The following is a 27,987-nucleotide window of genomic DNA, read 5'->3' on the forward strand; positions in this document are numbered from 1 at the left end:
TTCGCTTGTTCAACAACGCCCTCAAACACACTATAGCACGCAACTCGACATGCTTCGAAAAGTCAGTCCACATGTACTGTTACACTGCCCCCATTGGTCAGGTAACCAGTGATATTAAAACAATAAACACACACAACAATATATTGGTTACTCAAAAAAATCAGTATATCATATGTTTGGCCGTTCTCGTTTGTTCGTCGTTAATGGACATGGACAAGACTGAACGTTCCCTCCTGGGTAATACTCAATCGATGTACTTTAACGGTACCCTTTGCGCCCCCCTACCATCCCATCCCCTCCACTTTCTCCTGATCGAAGCACCAAATTTTACTGTTTTTGTCCTGTCCACATGTTTTAACTTTCATCAATCACCATCGTACCTTGAATACAGTGTTTACATTGGTCGTATGGGACCCGTTCGACCTTTGAGCGCAGTTTAGACAACTGTATCCCTTTAAATGGCCCAACAGCAGAGTTGGCAAATGACACAATTATTAGGAGAAGAATTCAACATTACATAGAGCGCCATTTAGCTATGACTGATATTGCCTTTCCAACTTTATTCAATAACTATGCACATAAAAACTGACAAGGAAACTCGAGGGTGAGGAAATAAGAAGAATGTTAGTATTTTCGATGAGAGGATTCGATATCACAGTAGCATGGAGGGGTTTTCCTAACATTGCAGAAGACAACTCTAACACATCTGCTTCATATGCAAAGTGCGGGCTTCTCACCTGGTGGCGCACTGTTCAATGATACATGACTCTGCCAGCAAAGGTGCCGCGGTGCTGTTGCAGTTCCGCGCATCCAGGAGGATTCTCTCGTTGGTTTGAAGCACGCAGTAGCTGTGACGCTGCCTGGTTCCATTTCCACAGGTAACGGAACACTTCATATGGACAACAAGAGAGAGGAAAACAAGTCTAGCCAAGTTTGCTTTCATATAGAACATATTTTGCTCATTTTCTTGTTATGAAGCAAAAAATAATTGTAAAAATTTGAGAGTCTGGCATATTACTTTAGATTCGAAGATTCTCTTCAAGTAGTTGATAATCCATGACGATCAAAAACAGTTCAGGCACGAAATGGAAACGTGGTCGTGAACAACTAAGCTGTGCCAATATTCAACGCAACGCTCTCCAAGGTCTTAGACTCTCATATAGTCAATTGTTTGTCATAGAAATGTTTGTCACATAAGATTCTCCCATTCTTGCTTTCAGGAGACAACCAACCGCATCATTTAGTTTGTGAGGGCTCTATGATAGAGATACTTACATCAGACCACTCCGTTACACGCCATATCCCAGGACACTCATCGGCGGGGCATTCCCGTACAGTGGTGGGATGGGGAATGCTCTGAGACTCGCAGTGAGAGCTGTTCATGATTTCTAGATTTTCCGATCCAAGCTGTACGCAGTGAAACGGTCTCCACTGGATGCCCGTGATGCAGTCGCAAGGGCGCCACGACCCGGTCACGTAGTCGTAATAGATCCTGTTGTTAAAGTCAAATAGGCGAGCGGCGAATCCACAAAAAGGGCCTTATTTTAGGAGTTTAATGTACCCACCTTACATACGGCCACATCATACGTCATATTGAAAGCTTATTATCTCAACTTTAAGAATATTGACGATATGGAGCTGACAATTAGGGCCATACCCCTCTAATTTGCATTATTCACACGGGTGTCCAATTTGCATAAGTGCGATATAAAATTAGGAAATTCATTATCAACTACTCTAAACATACTTATAAACTATCGAGTGATATATCAAATGAAAGGTATTTGCATGTAGAATACAACCTTGATATCCAAAGACATATTTAAATTGATGTCACTGAAATATTTTCATATTTATATTGAAAATAATATTTTCCTCTCTTGAATAACAATATTTTAAAAATTTTAACACATACAGCTACAACATACAGCCACATCATACATCATTTGAAAGCTTATTATCTCTACTACAAGAAAATTGACAATGTTGAACTGTCAAGTAGGGCCATAGTCCCTAATTTGCATAATTTACAAGGGTATCCAATTTGCATAAATGCAATATGAAATTAAAAATTCATTGTTCACTACTCTGAACATACTTTTAAACTATCGAGTGATATATCAAATGAAAGGTATTTGCATGTAGAATACGAAATGGATATTGAGAGAGATATTTCAATTGGTTTCACTGAAATATTTTCATATTTATATTGAAAAATTATTTCCCCTTTTGAATAACAATATTATAAATATTTCATCACATACAGCCACATCATACAGCCACATCATACGTCATTTTAAAGCTTATTATCTCTACTTCAAGAAAATTGACGATGTTGAACTATCAAGTAAGGCCGTATCCCTTAATTTGCATAATTTACATAGGTAAGCAATTTGCATAAATGCAATAAAGAATTAGAAAATTCATTAACTATTTTAAATATACTTCTAAACTATCGAGTGATATATCAAATGAAAAGTATTTGCATGTAAAAAACAAAATTGACATCCAAAGAGATATACAAAGTGGTTTCACTGAAATATTTTCATATTTGTAGTGAAAAAAGTTATTTTCCCCTTTTGAATAACGGTATTTTAAAAATTTTAACAGCAGTATCAATGCAACCACATGCATTATGATGTGCAAAAAGTGCATAGAACACGGAGAACAAACAGCTAAAATGAGGTCTGGAAATGAATATTTTGTTTGTTTAATGTATGTTTCAAAACATATGAATAGCTCTTCTTGTCTGCATTATTATCCGATACCGATGTCTAGTTTTTATAGGTCAGAGAGTGTTTCTCGAAACATGCCCTTTGTATGGAGTATAATATACCCATTCACAGCATATGAAAACCTTTTAATGTTACTCAAGTATACCAACATTTTCTTGTAATGTTGTAACCAAGGCAATAGCACTAATAATATATATATATATATATATATATATATTGATTTTTAACATATATGGTTAATGATTTGAACGCCGACATTTTGTCGTAAAGATGTGTTGGGAAAATATCACCAATTACTATTAAGTCCAAACATAAAGAAAGATCCCCATGAACGACACTATTGTAGTTGTTGAAAAGTAATTATGTAGCCGAAACAATGTGTGAGAGTAAGCTGTAGTCAAAGTTATGGCATTATTCATGATCCAAGTCATTCATGGCGATACAGTGTCATGCATTTCCAGTACATCTAGTCATTCTACAAATTCATCATCCTCTTCTTAAACAGTTTTGTCATGAGTAAAAGGGTTGCCACAGTTATAGCTGCCTTGTGCATGGAAGATTAATTTGACAGCAGACACAACTGGTGACATGTAATAAGAGAAAGCAAACTCCACACATCGTTCATATCTTATAGCTGTTTGAATTTTGTGTATGTTATGTTTGGCTGTTTTGTGTAAAGTGTTGATTTGCCATGGCGAGACGTACCCCTAATCTACGTATCCTGCCCTGAACCCGCACTGGAGTGGAAAGACTACTGTGACACTGCGATCCTTTGATGCTACCTTTCGAGAATAGAGTTGTCTTCATCAGTCGCTTAAAATTCATTTTCGGTTGGTGAAACGTGATTTCACTGAAGTTAAGTTTGTTCAAGTAAGGAAGCTAGAATGTCTACCGTTTCGGTCTGGTTGTGTTTGTGGATGCTCATGTGAATCGGAGATTGAGCTGTTGTAGGTTTTGTTTGGCATAGGTGTAACGCTTATATTTCAGTTTCATATGTATGTTATTAGGCTACGTTCACAAATAATGGTGGTGAGGGGCGGAGAAATTCGGGGTGGAATCGTAATTTTGAGGGATAGTAGAGGAGCACTTGAAAGTTTTGATCTGCCTATAGGGGACCTGAAAATGTTTTGGTTCCCTTTTACTTTTTGCGATTCCAAGGTTTCGAAGGCAATTCAATGAAATCGAATAACAATTAAATGTCATCCGATTGTTCTAAAGTTAGTAATAATCAAACAAGATCTAGAATTACTTTTACTTTTTATTTTTACTTCATTACTTCATTACATTATCTCGAAAAAATCTTGTGTTTTGTATCGTATTGTTTTGGCATAATTGTTCTAATTTATCGTAATATTTCGCTTTTAACAAATCATTGAATGTTGCCGTTTGATTGCATGAACTGGTATCTGGCATCTGTTGGTTTCGTGTGTGTGTTCTTAAGTCGAGAATGTTAATTTGTTGCATCGATGACCTTCACAGACAATGAGGTCTAAAGATGTGATTTTTTGAGAAGAGCTTTCGAAAATTCTAGAGTAGGATGCATTTTTTATGTTTGATATGAATTCATTAAGCTCGTGTTGGGCTCCGATGAAAATCATACACTGTCTCTGAATCTCAGTCAGAGCGATATTTGTTCTGTGTGTTGCTGAATTATTCTTATTTTGTATATATTTTATTCTTATTTTGCATAATGTGGGCATTATTTGTATTTACTGCACAATTTTATGAATATTAAAAATAAGTCAAGATATTCGCGATTTAAATAAAAATGTTAAATACGAATATTTTAGATACGTGTTTGGAATTCATATTTGTATTCTACATGCCAATACCTTTCATTTGATATATCTCTCGATAGTTTAAAAGCAAGTGAAGAGTACATAACAATGGATTTTTATAATTTTATATCGGACTCATGTAAATTAGGTACCCGTGTGCATTATGCAAATTAAAGAATTACGGCTCTATTTGGCAGCTGCATATCGTCAATTTTCGTGAAGCAGAGGTAATAGGCTTTCAAGTGACGTATGATGTATGACGTATGATGTAGTTGTATGTGTTAAAATTATTAAAATATCGTTATTCAAAAGGGGAAAATATATTTTTCGATATAATTATGAAAATATTTCAATAAAATCATTTCAATATCTCTTTTGGTATCTATTTTGTATTCTACATGCAAATACCTTTCATTTGATATATCACTCGATAGTTTAAAGTATGCTTAGAGTAGTTTATAAATTCCTAATTTTATATCTCATTTCTGTAATTTGCGTACCCATGTGAATTATGCAAATTAGGGTCTATGGCCGTACTTGACAGCTCAACATTGTCAATTTTCTTGAAGTACAGATAATAAGCTTTCAAATGACGTATGATGTGGCTGTATGATGTGGCTGTATGTATTAAAATTTTTAAATATTGTTATTCAAAAGAGGAAAATATTTTTTCAATATAAATATGGAAATATTTCAGTGAAATCAATTTAAATATCTCTTTGGATATCAAAGTTGTATTCTACATGCAAATACCTTTCATTTGATATATCACTCGATAGTTTAAAAGTATGTTTAGAGTAGTTAACAGTAAATTTCTGATTTTACATCACATTTATGCAAATTGGGTACCCGTGTAAATTATGCAAATTAGGGTATATGGCCCTTCTTGACAGCTCAACATTGTCCATTTTCATAAAGTAGAGATAATAAGCTTTCAAATGACGTATGATGTGGCTCCATGATGTGGCTGCATGTGTTAAAATTTTTAAAATATTGTTATTCAAAAGAGGAAAATAATTTTTTCACAATAAATATGGAAATATTTCAGTGAAATCAATTTAAATATCTCTTTGGATATTCATATTGTATTCTACATGCAAATACCTTTCATTTGATATATCACTCGATAGTTTAAAAGTATGTTTAGAGTAGTTAACAATGAAATTTCTAATTTTATATCGTATTTATGCAAATTGGATACCCGTGTGAATTATGCAAATTAGGGGGCTATGGCCCTACTTGGCAGCTCCACATCGTCAATTTTCTTGAAGTAGAGATAATAAGCTTTCAAATGACGTATGATGTGGCCGTATGTAAGGTGGGTACATTAAGTGTGAAAAATAGGTGAGTCTGCCGCTCGCCTAAAAGGGGTTGAGCACGTTATCGTCTCTGCCGAAACTTACAATCTTTCTTAAAACCTTGAGACGGAACAAGAGCATTTCAGATGATCCAGATTATACTATCGACCTTATACATGTTACATTTTAAGTAGAAGTTTTATGGGTAACTTCTGAATTCGCCAAATGTGGCATTTGTAAGGATCATGGCAGACATGCAAATGAGAAATTGATAATCCCGACCAAAATACACTATTCTCCAAAGGTGTCAATCATAAAAACACGCATTTTTTTCACGTTAGATCCCAGAATAACAGTTTAATAGAGTCCTCGGATGTTTGATGCATTTAAAGGATAAATATAAGATCTATTTCGCTTTCGCTGCTGTATAAAGCGAGATGTTGAAGCTTGAATGACTCAGAAACTTTAATGTTTACGCCAAAAAATCACAAGCAGAGAGAAGAAAGTGGCAGCAATTAATCCAGAAAGCACTGACATAATCGATGTGATATTTCTTTTAAAAAACACTGTCATTGCCGAGAAAATCATCGGATACAAGTAATGCCTGAATGTCGACAGCTTCAGTAAAATAATCGTACATCTCTCATTGCTATGAATTCAACATCCTCAAGTGGCAAGGTCAATCTATCAGTGACGTCGCTCAGACACATACTGTGTCAGTTTGGCCAGAGATTCACATTGAAGATACTCACGGATCAGGCACGCACTCCTGCTGTTGGCAAGGTTGTGAAGTATTCGGTTTGACTTCCGCAGCACAAAAGCTGTCCCCGATGCGCACACCAGTGAGTTCGTTGACGCATTTCACCGTCCTTGTCATATTACCTTGTCCACACGTCACAGAACACTTGGAGAGAAAGGATGCTAATTGTAGCGCGAAATTATTTCAACTATGTGATTGATTTAAACGCTGAATTAATGCGCACAATAGAAAATACAAAACAAAACTTATTTGACAAAATACATACATACATACATACATACATACATACATACATACATACATACATACATACATACATACATACATACATACATACATACATACATACATACAAATCAAGCCGCTCAATAAAATTCGTACCTGTGACCATTCAGAAGTTTCATAGTAATACATGTTAAATACACAGTCAGACATGTTTTGACAGGGGCGATGTGATTCGGGTTTGAGTAACCCTTCTTCCTCACAATGTGTATCTGATTTGGCAATTCCAGTGTTCACCTCAACACAAGAGACGTTGCGATCTTCATATCCATTGGTGCCACACGTCACAGAACACTGAAACCGACATGATAATATCTGTGAGATCATCCTGCCATGGGCGCGTCTATGGTGGCGTCAATTTCCAAAAGTGTTACACCTTGATCCAATTACCTTGAAGGCAATTAAACTTGACAAGTAGTCCATTGTGGTGAATAGGAGAATTTGATATTAGCTGTGTTTAACTTTCAAAGGGGTTGATTTTTATCGGCTTCATATCTTAACAGACCTATTTTACTGGACACAAAGAGGAACAAAGGACGAATAATATCTCATGATAACATCAACGTCAGCAAGAACTTATATATAAGGCAAGAACCAAATAATTGAGCACGGTCGTACTCTCTTCCAACAGCTCGTCGTACTGTAGTGACGAAGGCAAAAGTGCCACTATGCGAGATACAGTCATTCACTCATTTGGGACCAGTCACCTACTTCGTATGTGTGAAGATAACAAAGTGAAAAGTTTTGACACAGTCGCTGAGTTTCTGGTTTAACAAGAAGTGCATTCTCGCACTCCGTTTCATTTACGACTTGCCCTGTTAATAATTCCATGCAGTAGACATCAAGGACTTGAAATCCTTCACTACCGCATGTAGCATTACACTGAAAGTAAATATGATCCATAAGTCTATAACGAAATAAAGTTGTTTCATACAAACCATTATGTAATTTTTGAACCTAAAATTTTGAATAACTCCTAAACCGAGACGGGGGCGAGATATTGACGCTTTCTCGCAATTGGTGTGAATCTCTTAATATTCTCACTGCTGTCGGTGAGACACTTTGAATTCTCACCGTTGAGCAGTAAGAATCACGAATGGTAACAGATTCTCACCGGTGAGACTGGAAATTCTCACCAAGCCTAGTCTGAATGGTAATTTTTTGCTCACGTGTTCACACACGTGAGCATATGTCGTAGCGATGTCTGTCTGTCTGTCTGTCTGTCTGTCTGTCTGTGTGTCTGTCTGTCTGTCTGTCTGTTGGTCCATTTTCTCAAAAACGGCTGAACGTATTTCAGTCAAATTTGGTAGACATCTTCAGAATTCAAATGGCTAGAACTGAAAAGGTTTTGGTGGGCGTGGCTTGCATATTAATGAAGTTATCACAGTTTTAATTTTTCTGATACATGGTAGTCTATGGGAAGCCGGTATCTGTGGTTTGAGGGCGCTATCCCCACGTTACACTCTGGCTAGACGATGCTGAAATTAGACTCGGTTTTGGATTCGGTTTCGGATTCGGTTTCGGATTCTAGAGACTGAAAGAAATTTTATATTTTCAGCCAATTGTTACACTGTGGAATACTGGATTTTCCTTACTTTCCCTGGACCCTTTTTTCAGCTAAAATAATATCTAATCACACTAAACAAAGTGAAAATAAGTATATAGGGATAACTTAGCAATACAAATTTTTTTGACAAAATGTCATGTGATCTCGATGACCTTTGACCTTAAATATGAGTATATGTCCATAACTCAGTAACCACAAGTGCTACACCCTTCATATTTGGTATGATGGGAGACCTTATGACATCACATCCTGTACCTTATTAATTATGTGCATATCTAATTCTGAGCCAGCAAATAGAGCTAGAGGTCTGATTTTTGGTATATAGGTATAACTTAGCAATACAATTTTTTTGACAAAATGTCATGTGACCCCAATGACCTTTGACCTCAAATATACATATATGGCCATAACTAAGTAACCCCAACTGCTACACCCTTCATATTTGGTATGATGGGAGACCTTATGACACCACATCCTGTACCTCATTAATTATGCGCATATCTAATTCTGAGCCAGCCAATAGAGCTAGAGGTCTGATTTTTGGTATATAGGGATAACTTAGCAATACAATTTTTTTGACAAAATGTCACGTGACCTCGGTGACCTTTGACCTCAAATATACATATTTGTCCATAACTCAGTAACCACAAGTGCTACAGCCTTCATGTATGGTATGATGGGACAGCTTATGACGCCACATATTGCACCTCATTAATTATGCGCATATCTAATTTTGAGCGCGCCAATAGAGCTAGAGTCTGCTTTTTGGTATATAGGGATAACTTAGCAATACAATTTTTTGACAAAATGTCACGTGACCTCAGTGGCCTTTGACCTCAAATATACATATTTGTCCATAACTCAGTAACCACAAGTGCTACAGCCTTCATGTATGGTATGATGAAACACCTTATGACGCCACATATTTACCTCATTAATTATGCGCATATCTCATTCTGAGCGAGCCAATAGAGCTGGATGTCTGATTTTTGGTATATAGGGATAACTATAGGAGAGAAATTTTTTGACCAAATGTCATGTGACCTCGATGACCTTTTACCTAAAATATATGTTTATGTCAATAAATAAGTAACCACAAGTGCTATGTCCTTTGTATTTTGTAGGATGGGAGACCTTATGACAACACACGCTTACCTCATTAATTATGTACACATCTAATTCTGGGCAAGCGAATAGAGCTAGAGATCTGATTTTTTGGCATATAGGGATTAATTAGGAATATAATTTTTTTTTTGAAAATGTCATGTGACCTTGATGACCTTTGACCTTGATTATACATATATATGCATATTTCAGTAACCACAAGTTCTATACCCTCCAATTTTGATAGGATATTAGACCTTAAGATGTCACATCTTGTACCTCATTTATAATGCGCATATGTATTTCTTGGCTGGCCAATACTGCTAGAGGTCTGATCTTTTTTCCCGATTTAGAACCGTAACTTAGACATGCCTTATGTGTTTCAAATTGGGAACAACGACATAGACCTATGTGCCCATAGATCTCAACATATACACTCCAATGATACTTCTTAATGACCACATTTTCCTGCCCCATCAAGACTAGTACTCCTATTACAAGTGGGGACTATGTCATTGTAATGACTTGTTGAGTTAATGGTTGTATCACAGTATTCGATATATCTAATTCTGTATTTTTTTTCCATTTTATATTCTGAATAATTACATAAACATATTTCACTGTCTCCAGTACATTTCATTTAAGTATTTTCACTTCATGCACTTTATCCCTTTCACACATGTTCAAATATCTGACCAGAGAACAAACACTAAATAGTCCAGGATGGGAGCTACAGTGTCATTGACGCTATTTTTACTTCAGCGAATTCCTAATTTGCATATTAAATGAATTTTCATACTTAGGGATATTCATCTGAATTGACTTGATCAAAATTGATGTAACTTGCTATGTACATTTCAGACACTGTAATACAATATTATTGAAAGTCATTAATCATTTTCTCTTCAGCAAATTCCTAATTTGCATGTTTAATGAACTTTCCTAATTAGAGAGATATATCTGAATTGACTTGACCAAAGTTGACAAAACTTGCTACATATATTGCAGATACCATGATACAACATTATTGACAATCATTAAGCATTTTTACTTAAGTCAATTCCTAATTTACATATTTAATGAACTTTGCTTATTAGGGATATATACTGGGATTTACTTGATCAAAGTTGGCAAAACATGACAACATTGATGATTATACCTGGTTAAAACAATATCGAAAGTCATTTCACATTTTCATGTCAGCTAATTTACAATTTGCATATCTAATGAGCTTTCACAGCTCGGCATATATGGCTTGAAGGACTTGGCCAACGGTAATTACACTTGCTATATAAATGACAGCAGTCAAAGAACTTTAATATTTTTATTTCAGCTAATTACATATTTGTATACTTCATGACCTTTGAGAATTAATCAGTGGTGATTATTGTTCATTATGTTGATCATAATACTTTCAATGAAGTTGCAAACATGTGGCAAAGGTTCAAATTTACACATAACTGTATGAAACACGTGAGCATTTTCAGTTCATATCTGGTCTCTGTGAGAATGTATCATATTCATCATTTACTGGTGAGAATCAACCAGGCTCACCGTTCATCGGGAGAATTGGCTAGAGAATCGGTCATCATACTTGATTCCACCCAAGGAGTGCATTTCTCACTGCTCACCATTGACAAGTAAAACATTCTCCCTGAGGGCGGTGAGAACATACAACAAGACATTCTCACCGATTATGAGAAAGCGTCACTTTCTCGCTCCAGTCTCGCAATGTTTTCCTATAGTGCTGGTGTTGAGAAATGCTGGTACCGAAGGTTGTATTCGGTCCCATTACTTCGAAGGTATGTAACTGTTGTGTGATGAGTCAGAGATTTGAATACTATTAAACTGTGTTTAATCTTTAAAAGGGCAGGTTTTTCTCGGTTTTTTCTCTGAACAGACTGATTAACAACTTTCAAATGAGAACAAACAACTAAAAGTCAGTATTGCCTTGGTGATGAAGGCAAAAGTGACCATGCGAGAAACTCGTCATTCACTCACCTGGGACCAGTTACCTACTTCGTATTTGTGAAGGTTACACAGGGAAAAGTTTTGACATAGTCGCTGAGTTTCTGGTTTAACAAGAAGTGCATTCTCACATTCTGTTTCATTTACGATTTGCCCTGTCAACAATTCCTTGCAGTACACATCACGGACTTGAAATCCCTCTCTACCGCATGTAACATTACACTGTAAGAAATACGATCTGTGAGTCGGTAAGGAAATAGTATAATTTCACATTTTTGTCGAACATAGAATTTTGAATAACTTCTAGACAAGTGTCGACAATTTTTTGCTCACGTGTTCACACACGTGAGCATATGTCGTAGCGATGTCTGTCTGTCTGTCCGTCTGTCTGTCTGTCTGTCTGTGTGTCTGTGTGTCTGTCTGTCTGTTGGTCCATTTTCTCAAAAACGGCTGAACGTATTTCAGTCAAATTTGGTAGACATCTTCAGAATTCAAATGGCTAGAACTGAAAAGGTTTTGGTGGGCGTGGCTTGCATATTAATGAAGTTATCACAGTTTTAATTTTTCTGATACATGGTAGTCTATGGGAAGCCGGTATCTGTGGTTTGAGGGCGCTATCCCCACGTTACACTCTGGCTAGACCATGCTGAATTTAGACTCGTTTCGGATTCGGTTTCGGATTCGGTTTCGGATTCTAGAGACTGAAAGAAATTTTATATTTTCAGCCAATTGTTACACTGTGGATACTGGATTTTCCTTACTTTCCCTGGACCCTTTTTTCAGCTAAAATAATATCTAATCACACTAAACAAAGTGAAAATCAGTATATAGGGATAACTTAGGAATACAAATTTTTTGACAAAATGTCATGTGATCTCGATGACCTTTGACCTTAAATATGAGTATATGTCCATAACTCAGTAACCACAAGTGCTACACCCTTCATATTTGGTATGATGGAGACCTTATGACATCACATCCTGTACCATATTAATTATGTGCATATCTAATTCTGAGCCAGCAAATAGAGCTAGAGGTCTGATTTTTGGTATATAGGTATAACTTAGCAATACAATTTTTTTGACAAAATGTCATGTGACCCCAATGACCTTTGACCTCAAATATACATATATGGCCATAACTAAGTAACCCCAAGTGCTACACCCTTCATATTTGGTATGATGGGAGACCTTATGACACCACATCCTGTACCTCATTAATTATGCGCATATCTAATTCTGAACCAGCCAATAGAGCTAGAGGTCTGATTTTTGGTATATAGGGATAACTTAGCAATACAATTTTTTTGACAAAATGTCACGTGACCTCGGTGACCTTTGACCTCAAATATACATATTTGTCCATAACTCAGTAACCACAAGTGCTACAGCCTTCATGTATGGTATGATGGGACAGCTTATGACGCCACATATTGTACCTCATTAATTATGCGCATATCTCATTCTGAGCGAGCCAATAGAGCTAGAGGTCTGATTTTTGGTATATAGGGATAACTTAGCAATACAATTTTTTTGACAAAATGTCACGTGACCTCGGTGACCTTTGACCTCAAATATACACATAACTGTATGAAACACGTGAGCATTTCAGTTCATATCTGGTTCAAATCTGGCATTAAAGGAAAAGGCATTAGCTATAACGATAATCACAACAACCCTATGCATTGGACGGATGGATGGGTGCATGGGTGCATGGATGGATGAAGGGATGGATGGATGAATGGATGGATGGATGGGTGGATGGGTGGGTTAATGGATGGATGTATCGATGGATGGATGGATGGATGGATGGATGGGTGGATGGGTATTTGGGTGGATGGGTGGATGGACGGATGGATGGATCGATCATGGGTGGATGGATCTACATATTGATGGACTTTAAATGTAATTCATACCTGTGACCATTCATCTGTTTCATAGGAATAATTATTGAACATACAGTCAGACATGTTTGAACACAGGCGATGTGATTCGGGTTTAAGTAATCCATTTTCTTCACAGTATGCGTCAGGTCTTTCAATTCCGGTCTCTATGTCCAGGCAAGATACGTTACGTCGTTGGTAGCCATCGCGGCCACAAGTAACAGAACACTGAAAGAGATAGATGTTACATATTGTAAACTTGATTGGTCAGAAATACCCACTACTATGTTTTAAAAATGTCGTCATAAGGGACACATTGTCATACACTTTCAGATATGTTACAAATCTACCGGGCTCTGTTATTACCTAGAAATTTGATGTGGTTATCGTGTTCTGCGATGATGCTGATGAAAATAGGAAGAATAATGCCATTCATTTACAAGTGAAAATGTCTTAGTCAAATCATGACATTAATAAGTTTCGGGTGGTCATTTAGCACAATAGTATCACGAGGGCGCTTTGCCGTGGAGAAGGTGTAAGTATGCGCATGCTCACTCACCTGGGACCAGTTACCGACTTCATATTCATGGAGAAAACACAGCGAAAAGTTCTGACATGGTCGCAGAGAGGCTGGTCTAACCAGCTGCTCATTCTCACAGTGTGTTCCATTCATGAGTTGCCCTGACGACTGCTCCGTGCAGTAGACTTCGCGGACCTGAAATCCCCCAGCTGCGCATGTCACATTACACTGCATAAAAACATAACATTCAAGTGAGTAACTCTGGCCGCTCAGAGTGAACGTCACCGGGTGTCGACAGTAAAACGTCGAATAAACGGTGCACTTCGTGACTTTTCCGCCACAGTCGTCGGTTTTCTACAAACTGTTTCACTTATGCTCCGAACGCAAGAGATCAAACATTTGAAATGTTGATATTTATCAGGTATACTGTAGGCAACTTGTAAGATTTTGTGTATTTTGTAATGAAAACTGAATCGATATTAAAATGTTGGGCGAGAACGTAATTGTGTCCACATTTCTAATGAGATGACTCTCTGAAAAGTAAATTATGTTTTGGTCAAGTTCTCTGGAAAGCAATGCCGCGCTTAAATCCTGTATTTCTATATTACACATGCGCAAAGGATGCTACGCTTGAATTTCTTAAGAATACCTCTGGCATCTTATTATCGCTAAGAAATACAAAGATAAGTACAATTAACGCCAGAATTACCAACAAATACAGCCATACGCATGGACAATTTGACGATCACTGCGTTCAAATTAATTCGACTGCATTTCATAATGCATATAATCTCTATAATTATGTGATACTATCTTGTTGCAAAAGAACAAACTGTTGAAACGAATTGTCCAAAATGACCTTTGTAAGGTTTAAGGAATTCCAACATCTTTTCCGATGCAATAAGTACATACCTCTTGCCAGTCAGTGACGTTGTACACGTACCCACCGGGACACGGGCCTTGGTCGCATTCAACCACCTCCGGTTCTAACTTTTCGACGCCGCTTTGCTCGCAAATGGAGTCACTTACGAACGTTTGTGTCACGTAATCGTAACAGGTGACAACACGACTTCTTAATCCGAACCCGCAAGTAACCGAACACTGAAACAAAATAAAGCAAAACAAGACAATGAAGAATGGAAAACCTCTAGCTCTGAGTTGACATGCCATGTAGTTCCGCATATCACGAAAGAAGAATATCAACGAGAAAATAAATTAATTGTCATCTGGGTAAAGATAATCGAACAATTAGGTGACATTTCGAATTCATTGAGATTACCCATGTTCTCTCAACGGATTTAATTTGGAGGACAGGACAATTCTATCCTACTTAGGGACCGTTCAGTTTTTACGGCCTTGGGGGGGCGGCAAAATCTTGTCGCCTGGTGTTCAAAAAATATAGACCCCCCTGCATTTTTCGTGAAAAAAAAAGATGACCCACCCTTTGTCAGACGAAAAAATTTGATAAACCCCCCCCCCCCCCGCGCTGAAAAATAACCAAAACCCATATGTCAAATTTACCCGCACGGTTTGGATTTGAACTCCGGTACGCGGCGCACTTTATTCGTGTAGCAGAGATGCCAGTGCACAAAATTCTCAGCCACATCAATTGAAACGTCTTTTAATTAGGACAACTGTAAGGCAATTTTTAACTTCATTTCCATAGACAACTTATGTCCATGGACATCGTATCAAGTAAACTTTATTGGAGTGGTTCGCCAAAGGCAGCACTCCGGTTAAGAGGGTCATGGGCCATTAGGTAAAGTCAACTTTATTCTAGAGAGACACCAAAGATGGCCCGCCGGTAAAGAGAGTCGATCATGGTCATTGCATAAAGTAAACTTTACTGGACAGGGCTGCTGAAGGCGTCCGGCCTTTAAGATGGTCATGGGGTATTACATAAAGTCAATTTATTGTAGTGGGCCGCCGCATGTGGCCCGCCGGTATAGAGGGTCGATAATGGCCATTGCATGAGGTAAACCTACTTGGAGTGGGCCGCCAAAGGCGTCTGCCCATTAAGAGGGTCATGGGTAATACATAAAGTATATTTATTGTAGTGGGCCGCCGAAGGCGGCCCGCCGGTAAAGAGGGTCGGTCATGGCCAAAGCATAAAGTGAACTTTATTGTTGGTATTATGTTTTTGAAAATGTGGTGACCCCCCCCCCTTCGCGGATTCCAAAATTACGATGACCCCCCCCCCTGGATTTTGCCGCCGCCCGGCCGTAAAAACTGAACGATCCCTTATTTCTCTTTCCTTGTCGTGCAACGATTTTACATCTGTGCTACTAATTGTTTGGACGAAAGTTAAAGATTTTCTTTTTGTTCATAAAGAGCGGTGACACACTGTCACGTAACTCTAACAATACTAAGAAAAGAGAAGTTTCATACACATTACGAGATACACTCTATCAAAGTGTAACCGGGAAAACTTTGGTCGACGTTTTCTCGTGCATAAACTTCGCCACTTTGGAGGCTGTTTTGAAAGCGGACTGACCCATCTAAATCCGTTCTTTCCGGTCGTTAAACTTATTTGCACATACACGGAGACAGATCAGGTTTGAAATGCAATAGTGTTACTGTATGGTCGATACCCAGGGACAGTGGCACGGGAACAGTATGGTTGTAGTATTTTAATGGACAAATCTGCATCTTATATGTACATAATGACAGCAAATTTTTAACACGAGAACAACTTACATTTGCAGACTGTAAAATTGAGGTGACAAATGCCAAGTTGGTATACAGATTGTGAGTGTACGAAGAGGAAGGGAATGGCAGCACTTCAACAGTATTTAGTTACTCCGGCTCTGCTACGGAGTCTGAATTGAAATGAGCGAGATAGTTGTGGTCGGTCGGTCGCAAGTGCTGTCGGGATAGTGTATTCAAAATGATAGATAATTAATGACCGTAACATATTGTAGATGTCTTTACTTTCATGTCACGGATCAAGAGATGTGAAAGATCTTTTGACTTCTCCACTCTTTTATGTCATTGGAACCCACTTACATGACAAATAAACGAGAAAATTTAACAGAACTTCCATTCTCGAAGCTACTACGATACGTTGGCTTACAGAAATCAGTACCGCGAGATAAAAAAACTTATTAGATAACGATCCGGCTTTTATGTTTTTTGACGCTAGAATAGTTTGAATAGTTGTGGAATAAATCTTACCAACGCCCTAGGCGAAGAAAAAACATTAGAATTGATTGCACAAAGGACGGGGCGAGGCTCGCACAGTTTGGCACGTTGGTCTTTGGGATGGCATACCACTTCATAGGTCACGTGTCCAAAATTGTCAGGTACATTTTTTGTCTCGTCTTGTATTGTGACAAAAAGTGATTGCGTATGACGGAATTCTGCAATTGGCGGCGGACGGGGTGTTTGTTAGAACTGTGCTATACTGCTACGGTTCGTTCCTAAAGAATCATGTCCTCCTTCACCTCAGGTACAGTAAGACCATCAATCATGGTCGTTTTCTCCACGTACGGTGCCTTGCAGTCTTTTGCAGTTATTATCCTGTCAGAGATTGGCTAGACGACTCTTCGATAGACGTGTATTGTATCGCGAGCAGTAATTTGTACAATGTGAAAATAGTGCATGATTCTTCAGATGCAGCATATCAAACATGTAGGTCTGCTGTATTGGTCATTTTAGCTTCACAAATCTGTGATTTGTTCACACCCTTGTCAATTGATATCTTGATATAGATGCACATATTGATCTCAGTACGGTAAAACTGATTATTAAGGGGATGGTTTGCACCATGGGTTTTACATACAAGTCTAGATCGCAGACTTATACCAAAGTAACTGTTAGTAAACGCAGCCTTTGGAAACTTTGGAGTACTGCTGTATTCCAATAAAGGTTAGGCCCTGAAGGGTTTTGTCTGAACTATATCGGGCAAGTTTGGTACTATTATATACCTAGTCAATTCGGTTTGCGGTGGTTTAGAGCGGCTCCACCGATGGCCAAGTACAGTTCATCTGTCCCAAGTCGTCCTGTTACCGTTTTACACGACGCCCGACATGGATTTTGTAATTCTTGTAACTATGAGTACAATTCCTCCACCGCAAAGTGAATGAATTTCCTCCAGTTTTTAAGTTATTGCTCCATGCCTATACACTTTCTTGAAGTATAGTTCAGAGGAAAAAAAAACACTCTGGTTGTCTGAATGATGCATGAAGTTGTGACAAATATTTTTGTGGTCTCTGATGTGAGAAATATCCTTTCGTTTGTCACTTCTGCTCCGATCCAGCGACGCTAGCTAAGACCGTACCTAAGACTATCGATGGCTTTAAAATCTCTGACCTTTTACCTACACAAAAGGTTGGCTCGCTACACACAGTTTCCCTCGACCCATTCATGAATGGTTATCGCGGTCATTTTAAGACTAGTATGTCTATTGACCCTGATTGTTAAGTGTTTTTGATGAGTATTTCTTGTTTCTGTCGCCACTTAAACTACTGAGAGTGTTTACATAGTCTGTCAAAGATCACTGACAGGGCAGTGGCCCGTGGTTGCTTCAGCCTTTCATCACACAAATGCTACGTCACATTTACTGCGCGGACTCTGTCGTTTAAAAGTTTGTGCGTAAAGGATGCTTCACAAGCTAAAAAATGTACAGCGCTGAGTAAGGTTATTTCTTTGGATCCACCTGCATGCTCGATTCATATGTAGAACCCCTAACCCCGTTCAAAATGCTTACACGCACATCGCTGTCGTAAAGTTTTTGCGGGACCGAATCTTTACCTCTGTGAAATCGCTGCCTTGCACCCACGTGTACCTCTGAAATGGTTGCCTCCTCAGCCGCCTCTGACTGCTACCTGTTTTAGAGGATAGAGAAAAAGAAGCTTTCATTTCAAATTTCAGTCGTAGTTGTATGCATACATAACTAATATTTGGCTTCATGGAACTTTGAATGGATACCCGGATGTTGGTGACTTTGCAGTTACTGGATTATGAATATTAATCGTTGTATATATTTCCTGAACTCTTTTCAATTTCTGTAGAGTAAATTGTTTGGACTCGCCTTCTGATTCTGCAGTCTTGTCAGATCTGTCTCTTGTTCCATAACTGACGAGACCAACCTAAGGAGAAAATGGAAGGACATAGGAATTAATCCAAGCAGTTTTAACGTCTAGATATGTGAATCTTACTTGCAGGAACATGATCACGGGGATTTTACCCATGAAATCTACACGAGTTATTATGTGTAATGGTTTACAGTCACACGCTGTCTTATTCAAATTGACATACACATTATAAATACGGCGTATGTCCAACCTGATCTGTGTGTCAATATATTGACAACCATGTCTGATTACCAGAGTGCAAACTTTCTGAAGCAGTATGTTGATCAAACGGGAATAGAAGGTAAATTTGCATATTCCCTCTGTCAATATTTTCCACGCAAAATTAATAGATATCCCTTAAATGACCTAGGTACGGGTATCCGATTAATACGTGTTGAAGGCTTTTGTAAATGTTGACAGTACATAAACATATTCATGCCTACCACAAATATCAAACAATTCCAAGGGAACGATTTTGTAATAACAAAAAATTAAAAGATGTTGTCAACGATTGTCTCAGGCTCCTTTGGGGTGTAAAAGACTTAATATATTACTTAGCCGATAAAAAGACGCCTCTATCGGCAGCATCACACCTGTTGAACGATCCTTCAGGACCTTGCAATTGAGCTAAATTACTGCTACCTCGAGGATTCAGTGAAGGACAAATTAAATTTCCACGGTTGATTTTATGTAATATTTCGTGACCGTCGCAGCACGTTCATCGCCTTTGCAACTTTACACTCTTTTTGCTTGGATTTCCTGCTGTTCTGCACACAGGTAAAATCAATTATTGGAGAATACAGGACACTGAATCGTTGCGATATCTTTGACTCAAGCTTTTGAGACAATAGCCGAATCAGTATTTACTATTGAAAACCTTGACACTCTATTCGGTTTTATCACATTTACACTTTAAGGGCACATTGTTGCTACGCTTGAAAATCATCTGAGTAATAAAGAGGAGCAATACTGTTTAATGAACATCAGCTTTCTAGAGATTGAAGGGAGAATCGCAATTAATTATATAAATGTATAAAGGAAAAGAAGAATATCATCTTTGCTCAGAAATGGATTTCTAAGCAATAAAACTTCATATAATACACGATGCGTGTATTTCGTATTTCGTATTTGAACATCATCATAATTGGTTGGAAAAAATATGAAAAATGTGTTTTATAGGTCAGAAACAAAGAAAGTATTTTAAGAGTTACAGATATCGTACATCGCTGTATTAAACCTTGTAAGTCGTTTAATCTGGTAAAGTTAAAGAAGGATTACATTGGCATTTTTCGGTTTGACGTGACTAAACATAGGAAATATCAATATATTGTGCAACATATGTGACCCATAATAAATTTCCCAAGACCTTTGACTTATATTAAATACACTGGGAGCCGCACATAAACATACTTCGGGATCGTGAGTTGTGTTTTGGTGAAAGCGAAGGCAAAGTATTTTTAATCTTTTATCTTCGCCATAATATTAGATGTACATCATCATTCATGTTTGCCAAGCTGAAGAAAGACGTTGTGAACCGAAGAAAAACAGTCCTGCAATTATTTGGGTTTGTGACTTCTAAAGGTTACAAAGTTCAAATGTTCGTCGCGTCATAACGGTACGGCATTGCATCTTTAAGAAGCGTATGTATTAACCATTCAAAGTTGTAACAAGGTAAACTAGTATGGCTAGTCAATGGAAGACCTTCCAATACAGTGATTGTTGTTTTAGACTAATGGAGTATGGTTCAAGCCTACAGAGTCGACTTAAATGTTCTCGTGTCAAAGGTCAAGAAGTGAGGCAAAGCCGACGTGACTGTTTCAAGATTTGAATTTTGTAAGAACAGGAGGTTGTCTGTTCCCATTAGGTTCATCAGTCACCTGTGTCTCCTTGGTTCACTGACACTGCCTATATATCCATTTCAGGTTTATTAATTATCCTTTTAAACCATTCTGTAGGATCCCATTGTTTGTTTGTTTTGGAGAGTTGGTGAATCACGGACTCGAGATAAAAAAAAAGATTTTTCTCCATGAGTGAATAATGTCATGGTACTGATAAGCGGAGGAAAAAAGTAAATACACAAAAGGTGAAGAAAATGTTTGCTTGAATAGTTCGTATGTTTTCATGTACTGTGCAGCCTCTGACAATACTACACAGGGTCAGCCTTCATCGTACAATCATATAGGTCGTACACCATCAGACATGACAATGAACGACACACAGCATGCTGTCGAGAAATGAAAGCCATGGTTTGTTTTCACCTTTGCAGACGGACGCTATTCTGAAGGGTGATAAGGCAACATGAAGGATTCAAAAGCGCTCTGCAAATGATCGTTGTTGACAATTCGTAACAACGTGATCTAGTGTGATAGCCTCCTCATTACCTATAAAGCTCTTAACACAACAATACTCCTGCCTACATCATCGGACCTGTTCCATTTAATGAAAAAATTCTGCTTCACGTTCCACGCAGTGACCACAAAACCTAGGCAGTCGTGCTTTCAAGTTCTCGCGTACTGCCCCCCCCCCCCCCTCCCCGGAACAATGTCCCATTAGAAGTGCGCCAGTTAGTCATCCACTCTTGCTTTCATAGAAAACTACTGTGTTTTGATGTTTGGCGCTCAAGAAATTCATTTGATTGATTGATTGATTGAACGTCAGGAAATGATAAAAACTTTTGCAAAGTTGTTTGAACGCTGCTTCGTTGTAATAACTGGCATCGTCTTATTTTTCCCTGAAATTTGGGACTTGTGCTGAGTCTGTGGTATTATTATAATACCATCTAACAGATTAACAGATTTAATTGAATGAATGAACTTCAGCAGAGTTGACGGTGGGAAGATCACGTAAAATTCTAAGAGTTCATAATTATAATAACAATTGAAGGAATGAACTTCAGGAGACTTATGTCGCCTTGATGATGAGGTGAGCGCGAAATCCACGCTTGTCTAGTCAGCAACTACCACCTACGCCCAAGTAGCATGGAGATAGCTATCTCTATGATACCGGTAAGCTTTCAAATTCCTCATAAGGCCATCTTGAATTTTAAAAATGCAGAGATCAACGACCGAGTTCCATCCCCCTTACATTTAAATTTGGACCCGGACATATTTCTTTATAATTTAAAAATGTGACTTTCTTCATAATTAGTTTGTCTTTCTGCTTGTTTGTTGTTGTAAATTTTCATGTAAATAGGATTCACTTCGACGGCACTGCAGAGCAAAGTGCATGTTCTAGAAAGAAGAACCAAAAGTGTTTTGGATGAACTGAACAGCACCACCGCGTACTACGGCGTGTTCTATAGAGAGAATAGCGAAGGTGTTCTCGATGTACTGAACAAAATTTAGAAAAACCAATGCTACGGCCATTTTTATATCAATTTCACACAGGTGACATTTCTGCCGTCGAGGTAGATACTTCACCGTAACTTTCTTTTTAATGCAGACTGACACATTTTATCTATCGGGGAATGTCCTTCGAAACGAATCGCGGCGTTTCGATTGCAGATCGATATTGTCATCGGGAGATATTTGTTTTAGTGTCCATCAGAAACAATTAACGGTCTGATGCAATCGTTCTGTAATATGATATTTACCAGCCATGGTAAAAATATTAAATCAAATATTAAACATGGATATCGGCTTCTTGTCACGGTAAACGTTGATGGCGTCAGATTTCAAAGCACTCCATATCGGGAGCTGTAACGTAAACTTGGGCCAAGATTGGGTTTTAAGGGAGCCGTCATTATTTACGGCCTAGGGGGTCGGAGGAATTGCTTTAGAAACCCCAAAATTTTGAGTAACCCCCCCCCCTGCCAACCATGACGTGTTTAAGTAACCCCCCTCTCTGCTACAGAAATTTTGAGTGGCCCCCCCTAAAAAAAATGGGAAAGTTAAATATCTATACAGTAAAATGGATTGCTGCTGCGACAGGCCCTGTACAGACCCTGATTAAATCCTGTGGTACAGATCTTTGTCGGAAAGAGGTTCCATTGCTGTGACAGGGGCTGATGACATGCAGTGTTCTCTGTAGGTTTTTTTACTAGAGGGCGAAGACCACAAGCGGCCCGCGGGGGGAGGTCAGGAGGGGGGTGTCCCCCCTTCTGCCGTTGGAGCTTTTGAAAAATAGAGATTAAAATGGTGTTATTTGGTGGCACTTTGGGAGTATTTTTTTTTCAGATTTTTTTCTTATAAAAAACTCAAAGGAACAGAAATCTGAGACAGTATTCCAAAACTTATATTCCAGTTCACTTAACATGAGGCTTGCACGTCGAATAGCTGATCATTTTCGTCTGAAGATTACAATAACGTGAAACACATAGTGTATTGAGATTTAGTTTCTACTTGAAACCACCTGTATGCCACTTTCCATCTGCGCCACACATAAACGGTAAGAATTGTCATATTCTATATCCTTTGTAACTTTCTGATTTACTCAGCCTATAAAGTCCGTCTAGCATTTAATTAGGATCAACACTATCCTTACACTGTTCTGTATTTGTCTGTATTCTCCCTTGTAGACATCTTCAACCTGATGAAGTCCTACTTTTAGGACGAAACGTTGTATCAAAATTACCAACAGAATAAACAGAAAATATACAAGCAGGTCAGTAGACGTGTGCAATTTTATTCATCCGCTATTATATATATATATATATATATATATATATATATATATATATATATATATATATATATATATATATATATATATATATATATATATATATATATATTATATGTGTGTGTGTGTACATATACCGGGTATGAACATACATATCTCAAGCATACATATCGCTAAGTTATTATTGTTGTATTAATTCATAACTTCACTAAATGCTTCAGTACATATCGACAAAATTGAGTTGCCCCCCCCCTTCTTGTTCTCCACTTTTGACCAACCCCCCCCCTTGTGGCTTTCGATTTTTTGAGTGACCCCCTTCAGATTCCTCCGACCCCCCAGGCCATAAATAATGACGGCTCCCTAAAGTTGACTTCAGCAAAGCCGTCACGCCATTGTGGACGAGTTTCCTGGTACACGTATACTTCGCGATGAACGAGTTGAAGGAAGTGCAGGGGTTATGATAATTTGCGTATCACTTGTTATGCAAACTGAAACTTTAGGTGAAATTCAAGTCTTTTGAAAGGAAAAATCCTCCATTCTTGTCGTGTTTATGTACACGAATATCTTTTTAAGTCGAAGTTGACATTTTCTAGTGTACTACCGCGTTATTGTCTGTTCATTATGAACCGCTTATTGACTCGCTGACTATGTGTTTGTCATCGCGCCGGCAAACATCCAGTTGAAACATCGCTAATGGCGTTTGTTTTACCACAATACTGACAGATGTCCACATGCTCGGTCATTCCCTCCACGGTGACTTTGAACCCTGCACGTAACGGGTGCCATTTGTGCTAAAATGAGCATGAAAGGCGGAAAGTATAACCATGTGAAGGAGAGAAGAGCGAATGAACATGTCCTGAGCCCCGACTACTTCTAATGACGAACACCAGTGCCTGGACGGACATGTTTCCAACGATACCTGGTGAATCCAGTCCGATCGTGTATACCTACCGTTCGAACTGAATCTAAAACACAAGCTAGCCAACCAAAAACAATTCTCAATCAGATTGTACTGTCATTTGCCACATTTTTGGGGGAGTGAGGATGGGTACATGTCTTTCAGGATGGTTCCTGAAGTTTGCCTGGTTACAACCATACAGGGGGGGGGGGGGGTCGGCGTTTTTAGAGCGCACTCCCTTCTTACGTCAAATTCATGAGAGTCCTGAACCACTTATGTGATGCGCCATATTATACGGACTCCCCTACTGCACGTCGTTTGCATCGGTAAACATATATTATATGCTGGTACCTAACTGGACAACTATGCAGTAATTTTGCGTTTTCATGTCAATAAAACGTGAAATACCCTCTTAAATTCAACCATAAAACAAATAATGTCAGTGTATGATATGGTTACTGCATCAACAGTACCGCAGGCTACGGTTTGCAGCATGGACCGTGTTTGTAGTTTGCGTTGCTGAGCAGCAGTTAGCTCAGTATCGTGTATTTCCGCTTTTGACCAGAAATTTTGCCACCGGTTTCTTCATTTTCTCTTTCCGTAAGCGGTGTTTAGGGTATCTATGACTGACTACCATTCTAACGTGTTTCAAGATGCGGGAAAATATAAGCTTAACATGTTTCTCAATTAAGGTAATGTGCGCCTCGAAAGTGAAAGACTTAAACTTTTCCTGAAACCTTCTTCAACAAAACTTGCAACCATTCTCTCACCAAATCAAGAATAAAAATCCGGGGATCACTGTGCAAAGTTTTGGTGCAAGACGAAAACACATTACCAAACATTTACCGATATTTGATATTCAAAATGGCCGCCGTCTCCGTGTTAACTTTGTTGGGGAAAATAACATTATAAATATTTTCGAAAAACTAAGACGTTGAAAATTTTCCTTTCTGCAAGGATTTTTAAATGAGACCCTGCAAGCGGTAAATCAGAAAAGTACTGTAAATATCTGGGAGTCCAATACCTGTCCCGCAGGCGCGTTCTACCTTACGGTCATATGCAACTCGAAACAAAACGTCTGAAACTTTACTCAAAATTTCCTCGACGGAACGCTCATTGTTCCGTTTCATAATCAGGAATAAAAATAAAGGGGGAATAAAAATAATGGGGTCGCCATGCAAAGTGCAGGATAAGAAACATAAATCACAGAAAATTGGTTTGAAATTCAAAATGGCGGCTATCCACTGCGTTAACTCTTCAGTGGAATTTCCTATTCTGTTTTTCACTAAACCAAGATCCATGGTAAAAACTTAATTTACCCCACTGACAGGCCTCAAAATGTGTCCTCACAAGCGGCGAACTTGAACCGGAAATATTTTGTAAAAACTTTACCGTCCTCAACACAGCCCCGATTTGCATTCTACATCTGACTATACAAAATCTGTCTGAATCTCCCAAGAAAGTGGTTTTGCCCATTGTTGGAAATCTTGATTGATGCTTTTATGGAGATTTTGAAAAGTTTATATTGATAAGACAGTTAGTACACTTTGTTATTCGTGCAAGATGCAGAATCGAATACTAGGTTGTGTTATTTCGATCATAGGGGCGTAGGGTTACGATATTTTTCATGCTCGGTTAAGTCTTTCTGCACTAAGAGAGAAACATGATTATCTTCAAATTATGCCAAGATATATTTTTTGAACCGAATTATCGTTTAAACGTCGTAGGTGGCATGCAGACTGTGTGCATACCTGTTTTGTAGGTTTACTGACCTATTTAAGTTCAGAAACAAATCACATTAGAGGGCAGTGAAAGAAGAACGAACGACCCTTTTGTGTTCAAACAGTAAAGCGCAAAGTATAGAATGCTTCCATGCTACCACCTCGGATTATGAAGCTGTTAAATCCTAGGCAACTCTTTACGCCACCGATGTTCTTCACCACAACTTTGCCTGAGAGCCCAGAATGCGAATGTCACAGTGTTGACCGATCTATCAAAAAATGTGAGCAAGAGACGACATTGGACCTTGAATGTATCCGAATCCAAATTGAACCCAGGACACGCCACTGCAGCTTATACTGTGCACGGTTCCTAAACCGTAAACGTGCCGCCGCTAAGTGAGCGCAGTACTACCAACAGTGTGTCGACGCTTCTCCAAACAGACTAATCACAAAGGTACACCGAGTATTGTGCATTGTTGAGACTGCAGTGAGTAAATACCATTATTGAATACATTCAATTATTAAATTTCAAGTGCTGACCAAGTATAACCTATATGTAAAGCTGTTCTTTCCTTCGGGAAAACCACAGACGTAAAATAAGATTCCTTTTTGCATCCCAGTTTAAAATCTCTGTGAACTCCGGCACGTTACGATTATTCTGTTGTCAAAGGACATTGTTTTCTTTTATTTATGGCTTCCACCGACCTGTTCTCGCTCGAATTCGATCATCCAAGCGTACACCTGTACAACAGAGGACCGCTGAGATAGATTTTCAACTTCGGCACACAGCAGAGTTACAAACAAGTATATCATTTGTATATGTGCCATTGTTAAGGTCAAGAATTGTGTTGTAGTGTTCAAACAACTTAAAGGGCCAGGACTTTGCATATAGGCGAAGTCACAGTCATTGTTAAGGCGCAGCAATGATATATCTATATGAGATTAATGCGTGTTGTACCACAATGGAGCAATTGGAGCGAAGCCGGCTACCTTTGATTGAATCACAATAAATGTCGAGTTCAGCCTTGTAAAATTGCAGTGATGTGTCCTGGCCCCTCACCTCTGATGAAAAAACGGTGGGAGGCGATGGGGAAGATCGCGCTTTCATGTGCGTGTCGCTTTCACTGACCGCATTAACCCCTCTTATTATGATGACTACGATTCAGTGACGGTCGAAACAACGACGTCGAAATGTGGGACGACGACTCTTGCAAAGTCTTTCATACTTTTAATTCGCGTTTCATACACTGTTTAGCAACTGACATACACTGGCTTGTTTGTTTGCGTACACGTACAGATGTTTTCACGAAGTCTCTGGCTACATACCTTTTCTGCTTCATCTGCCTTGGTGATGACTCCTGCATTGTCGCGTCGTGCCAAAACGCCCAGGTAAAATAGCAGCAATGTCAGCCTGAAAACGTTCATGATAAGTTCTTGTGTGCCGGCGGATTTCAACGACTCGCCGGTGCAGATTCTGTGTTGGTGCCGTGCCCCGGGTTTATGTCGAAGGATACTCTCCCGTCGTACGTACTGAACTACGTCCCAGTTGAAATGAAATGTTTGAAGAAGGAACGTTCTCAATTCATATGGAAATGAAATACTGTGTATCCAGAGCGTTACAAAGGAAGTTAAGCTTCGCTTACTTTGCGAGTCACTCCGTCTCGGTTGTCAACGTGCGTGGGGTCATGGCAGGTCTATCGCCACACGATTTTTTTTGCAAAAGAACCAGGGACGATTGTTCCAAGTCTATGAAGGAGACAAGAAAAACATCATAATAAA

General features: G+C 38.6%; 1 protein-coding gene across 3 annotated transcripts; it reads right to left on the reverse strand.

The window, feature by feature from the left end:
- Positions 1-8: 8 nt before the first annotated feature.
- On the reverse strand, positions 9-27,864 carry LOC139114257 (A disintegrin and metalloproteinase with thrombospondin motifs 9-like). Of its 3 annotated transcripts, XM_070675842.1 has the most exons (13): positions 27,535-27,862; positions 18,927-18,984; positions 18,647-18,720; positions 14,807-14,995; positions 13,934-14,122; positions 13,408-13,602; positions 11,526-11,714; positions 7,548-7,735; positions 6,953-7,148; positions 6,564-6,715; positions 1,276-1,492; positions 738-889; positions 9-115 (listed from the first exon to the last, which is right to left on the reverse strand). In XM_070675842.1, the coding sequence occupies exons 1-13, from the start codon at positions 27,631-27,633 to the stop codon at positions 31-33; spliced, it is 1,983 nt and encodes a 660-aa protein (XP_070531943.1). In that variant the 5' UTR covers positions 27,634-27,862; the 3' UTR covers positions 9-30. The 3 variants fall into 3 exon arrangements, with proteins under 3 accessions (XP_070531943.1, XP_070531945.1, XP_070531944.1); XM_070675844.1 differs by lacking the exon at positions 11,526-11,714 and having other exon boundaries at positions 27,535-27,864; XM_070675843.1 differs by lacking the exon at positions 7,548-7,735 and having other exon boundaries at positions 6,953-7,147.
- Positions 27,865-27,987: the final 123 nt, after the last annotated feature.

This window comes from Ptychodera flava, chromosome 16, assembly GCF_041260155.1.
Source record: "Ptychodera flava strain L36383 chromosome 16, AS_Pfla_20210202, whole genome shotgun sequence".
In the NCBI taxonomy this organism is placed as follows: Eukaryota; Metazoa; Hemichordata; class Enteropneusta; family Ptychoderidae; genus Ptychodera; species Ptychodera flava.

Coding starts and splice junctions, on each gene's coding strand:
- LOC139114257 (XM_070675842.1), bottom strand. CDS start 27,633: ATGAACGTTTTCAGGCTGACATTGCTGCTATTTTACCTGGGCGTTTTG. Junction 11,715..13,407: donor AAACAGATGAATGGTCACAG/GTATGAATTACA, acceptor TATTTCTTACAG/TGTAATGTTACATGCGGTAG. Junction 7,149..7,547: donor GAAGTAGGTGACTGGTCCCA/AATGAGTGAATG, acceptor ATGTCGGTTTCA/GTGTTCTGTGACGTGTGGCA.